This window comes from Sus scrofa, chromosome 8 (genome assembly GCF_000003025.6).
Source record: "Sus scrofa isolate TJ Tabasco breed Duroc chromosome 8, Sscrofa11.1, whole genome shotgun sequence".
Taxonomy (NCBI): Eukaryota; Metazoa; Chordata; class Mammalia; order Artiodactyla; family Suidae; genus Sus; species Sus scrofa.
Genome location: NC_010450.4, coordinates 53,335,270 through 53,341,408, shown reverse-complemented (window position 1 = coordinate 53,341,408; position 6,139 = coordinate 53,335,270). Strand labels below are relative to the sequence as shown.

Here is a 6,139-nt window from a genome sequence, read left to right as displayed (position 1 = left end):
TGGTTAACAAAACGCATGAAAGCTTTGGGCTCATGGCATTCTTAAAACCACGATTTATTTGGCGCCAGCAAGCTAAGCATTTAACCTATTGTACTGATTTACGTAAGTTCCAAACCACCAATTTCAATAGAAAGGAGTATTATACCCAAAAATTAACAAATGCCCCCACAAGGGATGAAAGCTACAAGTGACACTGTTAAAAAATATATCTATTATAGAAAATAGCAATTTATAGGCCAAACAACATTTTCCCAGTCTCAAACTTCTTTTTAAGTAAAGGGACTGAAATCATAAGTTTCCCCTGAATACTCTCACAAAATAGGTGCCATAAATTGTTACTCCAAAACAAAGGCTTTTTCCATTACATTGTTTAAACAACTTCATTCTGTTTTGGTTCAAGTGTTTTACGTACCCAGGGCAAATCTTTAGCAGTAAGAAAGCTGTGACTAGAGATAGAAAAGGAAAGATAAACACAGAAAAATAGATTAACATATTTTTAGGGGATATCATTTTTATTTTCCTGGAACCGAAGTCTTTCAAGGGATTGCTCTGCAATCCTTCTTCTTTCTTCAGCTTGTCTGTAGCTCTGCTAACCAGACAAGCCCCACGCATCCGCAATCCTTCTTCTTTCTTCAGCTTGTCTGTAGCTCTGCTAACCAGACAAGCCTCATGCAGGTGCCGACTGTGGCTTTGCTTTCTTTACTGGAGCAGCCCTATGGCTCCCGACATCTCCCCCTTTTTTATTTTTTAGAATGAAGGTATGAAGTTCAGTAGAAACCTTAGTAATAGACTGTTTTAAAAGTCTGAAGATGACTGGAAGAAGAAGAAGAACAATTAATAAGACTGCTAAAGAGACGCCTATATTATAAAAAAATGTTAACCAGGAAGAACGGTTAACTAATCCTTTAAATCCTGAATACAATTGAGAGGATAAATCTTGAGCACTAAAAGCCTTTTCTCCCTCACTCATAGCAAAAATTTCTTGATGTAATTTAGTAATATCCAGAGAGAGATCAGAATGATTCCAAACTCCTTCAAGGTGATTTTTGATTTTATTCCAGGTATGAATAGAGTGATTGACTTGTAATGGAGTAACACATATCCATTTAAAATCTGAATGGCACCGCAAGGCTAATTTTATTTTAAGTGTTAATAATTCCTGTCCTATAGCCAAAACTGCTTCTTCCAAAGCATCCACTTTATCATTTAATTTTCTATCAATAATTTCCTGGGTGTTTAAAGCTAAAGTAACATTCTTTGACAATTGGTCTGCAAAGGTAGCTGTATGTACTTCCTTTGTAAGAGCTATAGCCGACACTGTCAAAGAAGCTATAACAGAAATTAATGCAGTAATCCCCAATATAAGTGCAGCAACAAACCTTTTAGGTCTAAATAATTGATTATTTAAAAGCTGTAATATTCTTGTACCTTGATTATCGTACCAGTCACCTGTAATATTTACTGGAATCATAACATAAGGAGGCTGTCTTACAATCAACATAATCTTAATATTACCATTATCTTTTGTTAAGCAATTAGTTAACGTGCAATTATAACATTTTACTTTATACAAATCATTTTCCATGGTAATTACAACATCAGCATAATAATATGCAAGCAAAAAGGCATAAGGACTCTGTATACATGACTTAACTATATAGGTTGTACTTCTCCATGGCCTATGTAATATAACTGGACGTAGGGCTGCTATAGCTTTCCATAAATGGGGCTGAGAATAAACTTTCTTCTTATCATTAGCCTTATAAGTTAACACAGGAGCTACCCATCCATTATCTGTTAATTTATTTGCCAGTAGAGGAGGTGGGAGGCGATCATCAGTCCACTTTAGGGATTGATTATATTTATTAAGCCATCCCCTAAAATCTTTATTTGGATTTGGAGAATTCCACTTATATATCTTCAAATTATGATAAGGGTCCACATTTGGATCGGTAGTATTGTACATACAATAATTCCAAGGTGGGAACCCTGTCCCATAATTTACTCTATCCCACAAGTTATCCAAATCTGGATAATAATAAGTATCATTTTGACATGGAATAGAACAACCCAATTGACCTTTAGGATAAGAAAATTTATGGTAAAAACTTACTGCTCCATTAAATGGGTAATTAATTACTTTATCTAATGTATGGGTACTCCCAGGCCCAAGATAAATAATTGTCCATGAATAGAAATCTTGTTTATAATAGGCTGAACGAGGCTTAGGTTTTCTATCCACTGGACTAAAGGTTATAGCTCCATCAATTTGAGTAGGCAAACATCCAGCAATATCATTTGAAGCCCCTTTTGAGGAAGTAAATGGTAAAATAAAACATATTGGGAAAGCATGAATGCTACCTGAAAAATTATAACCTTCAGTAACAGCTTCTGTAATTTCAAAAGGAGCAGAGGGTAATCCTGGACCCCCCAACAAATCAAACTGATTAGTATGTATTTTAATCATTTCATTATCCCAAGCCACAGGCTGAAAGCTTGGAGGGTTAGGGAAAAATGCCCAATAAGACTTATTATTTTCAGCCCTTACCTGAGCGGAATTAATAGACAGAATAGATAAAAAGGCAACAAATAAAAAACACTTAAGCTTGGATTCTGGTCCTGAGACAGAACGAGGCTTTGGGCATCAGCAGTCAGCTTCTTGATATCTCCCCAAGTCGGACCCCTGGATTGTTGCGTCGATCAGGCTCTACGAGGGGTCTAGATCTTGATGGACTGACAGCTGGCGACAGTGGGATGATTATCGGTGGTGGTCCTGTGTGAGGGTTGGTTCTCGGGGCTCGACCTCATCATCTCAGAGATAGTTGAGGATCCCTTGGAGGAGAGGAAGACCTCCTAGGGGACCAGGATGTTTTTCCTCTCTTTCTCCTTGGAGAGTTGTCTATATGAAACCTTTTCAGCCGTAGGTGGATTTCTCCCACTCCACTTTCCTGGTGCCCAATGAAAGCCTTTTTGATATCTAGGGCAAATAGTTTTTGGTCCTGGCATAACTGGAGCAACAGGTGCTGCAGGAGCAGGACGGCCAGGAAGCACAGGAGCATAAGGTTGTTGATTACCCTGAGGGCAGAATTTACTAAAGTGTTCTGTTAGACCACAAGAGAAACAAGCACCTTTATTTTCAAGTATCTGTTCCTTTTGCCCTTTTGGACCCTGTCCGACTCCTTGTAAAAATTGAGAATAAGTTTCACCCTTGAGTGTGGCTGCCATAGTAACGCCCTGCACATATGCAGGTCCAATGTCAGCGCACTGTCTGATAAAATCACTGATATTTCCAGTTTTTCTTATCAGGTGTCTTTGACCTTCTGAGGTAGAATGATAAGGAGGGTGATTTAAAGGAGGAGGTAGAATAGATGGGGGTTTCCCAGAGGGCAGACCCATTATACCTGTTAAAGAGGGTGTATACCCTGTAGCTCCAAAGTTGGATGCATTAAATGGTCCATCTCCCCTTTCCTCTCTTTCTTTCTCATATCTTTCCTCCTCATCCTCTAATTTCTGTTGATCCTCAGGATCCAGCCAATCATCTTCATCATCATTTCTTATTGTTGTTACCAATGGTGGGGCCAATGATCCGCTATTAGGTTTAGGAGAAAGGGGTGTCCTTTCATCAGGATCCCTTTTATGTGAAGAAAATAAAGTCTGACTTAACTTAGATACCTCAGATTGGGGATCTAAAACATCCCGAATAATATTCCAAAGAGCAAAAGCATCAACAGTCACCTTCTCTGGAACGAGAAGACACTAATAGGTTTTAAGTTCTTCACCTACCTTTGTCCATGTTTTAAGATTCACGGTCCCCTCTTCTGGGAACCAAGGGCAGGTTTCCTGTATAAAATGTAAAAATCTTGCAAGTTGTTGGTTAGTTACTTTTACACCTCTTTTACTAACCATATGAAGCAAGATTTCAATAAATAATTTTCGCTCTTTGGATTCTATGTGCCCCATTATCAGGCCTTTATTCTGGATTACTCACCCTTCCGACTCCACTTCTCTCTGTGGAGGGGCTCTAGAAACCCTGGTGCGAGAGCCGAATTGTCCCCGAAATCATATATACATTACCTCTTCTCCGGTCCCTGTTCGGGCGCCACTTGCCGAGGTCCAGCCCCAGCAGCCAGGGAGTGCCGAAGGAGAGGATGGGCTACAAACGGCGCGGAAAGAATTGGAGCCAACTCCTCAGCTGCATGCTGCAGATGACCCAATTTATTAAATGAAAAGCATCAGCTTTTATACCATTTCACAATCAGATTTCGTGTAAGATTTAACATTAACATTTGATTTAAAGCCCTTTTGTTCCCTCCACCCGAGATACAAAAAAGAAGGTTAGTTAAAACATGTTCCTTTCAACTTCAGATTTTCCTACAAGATTACAAACTTAAAGTTTCACACTGTATTTTTCGTAAAAGGTCAACAACAGTAGCTATTCTATTCTATATTAAGAACAAAGCTTTAATAAGTAATAAACTATGATACCTAACGTTCTTTAACTAAAGGTGTATGTGGTTAACAAAACGCATGAAAGCTTTGGGCTCATGGCATTCTTAAAACCACGATTTATTTGGCGCCAGCAAGCTAAGCATTTAACCTATTGTACTGATTTACGTAAGTTCCAAACCACCAATTTCAATAGAAAGGAGTATTATACCCAAAAATTAACAAATGCCCCCACAAGGGATGAAAGCTACAAGTGACACTGTTAAAAAATATATCTATTATAGAAAATAGCAATTTATAGGCCAAACAACATTTTCCCAGTCTCAAACTTCTTTTTAAGTAAAGGGACTGAAATCATAAGTTTCCCCTGAATACTCTCACAAAATAGGTGCCATAAATTGTTACTCCAAAACAAAGGCTTTTTCCATTACATTGTTTAAACAACTTCATTCTGTTTTGGTTCAAGTGTTTTACGTACCCAGGGCAAATCTTTAGCAGTAAGAAAGCTGTGACTAGAGATAGAAAAGGAAAGATAAACACAGAAAAATAGATTAACATATTTTTAGGGGATATCACTTTTATTTTCCTGGAACCGAAGTCTTTCAAGGGATTGCTCTGCAATCCTTCTTCTTTCTTCAGCTTGTCTGTAGCTCTGCTAACCAGACAAGCCCCACGCATCCGCAATCCTTCTTCTTTCTTCAGCTTGTCTGTAGCTCTGCTAACCAGACAAGCCTCATGCAGGTGCCGACTGTGGCTTTGCTTTCTTTACTGGAGCAGCCCTATGGCTCCCGACAGTGACCCACTGGTTGTTTAGTAGCATATTATTTTCCCTCCACATGTTTATATTTTATTCCATTTTTTTTTCTTGTAACTTATTTCTAGTTTTATACAGTTGTGGTCAGAAAATAGGCTTGATGTGATTTCAGTCTGCTGAAATTTCTTAAGACTTGCTTTGCGGCTTAAAATTATTTGTATTTTGTCAAGAATTTTTGCATCCATATTCATCAGGGACATTGACTTGTAGTTTTCTTATGTCTTCATCTGATTTTGATATCAGGGTAATGCTGGTCTGTAAAATGAGTTTGGGAGTGTTCTTTCCTCTTCAGGTTTTTGGAAGAGTTTGAGGATGACAGGCATTAATTCTGCTTTAAATGTTTGCTAGAATTCATGAGGGAAACCATCTAGTTCTGGACTTTTCTTAGTTGAGAGGTTTTTGATTACCAATTCAATCCCTTTATTCATTATTGGTCTGTTTAAATTTTCTATTTCTTTGTGATTTAGTCTCAGTAGGCTTTAAGTTTCCAGGAATTTATTCATTTCTTTTAGTTTATCCACTTGTTGATACATAGCTGCTCTTTCCACTTGCCCTTGGTTCTTCTCCCAGACTGACTCTCCTGCATCTGAACCCTCTGTATTTTTCTTTTTAGGCGAAAATATAACTTCCAGTGCCACCCTGGAGAAGGTAAATATGATGTATAAATTTTCATACTTCCTATGTCTAAAAATGTCTTTATTCTCTTTTTATCTTAGATTGACCTCTTCTTTTTTTTTATAATTTTTTTTTTATTTTCCCACTGTAACCTCTTACCTTCTTATGGAATTCAAGTTTGAAATAATTTCCCCTCAGAATTTAGAAGTCATTTTTCCATTGTATTTTAGGCTGCTGGTACAGCTATCAAGAAGTCTGGTTTAT

The 6,139-nt window shown here is 37.8% G+C and overlaps 1 protein-coding gene across 1 annotated transcript; it reads right to left on the bottom strand.

The window, feature by feature from the left end:
* LOC110261948 lies at nucleotides 744-3,960 on the bottom strand. The gene is made up of 3 exons (XM_021100533.1): nucleotides 3,904-3,960; nucleotides 2,549-3,756; nucleotides 744-813 (listed from the first exon to the last, which is right to left on the bottom strand). The coding sequence occupies exons 1-2, from the start codon at nucleotides 3,958-3,960 to the stop codon at nucleotides 2,854-2,856; spliced, it is 960 nt and encodes a 319-aa protein (XP_020956192.1). The 3' UTR covers nucleotides 744-813; nucleotides 2,549-2,853.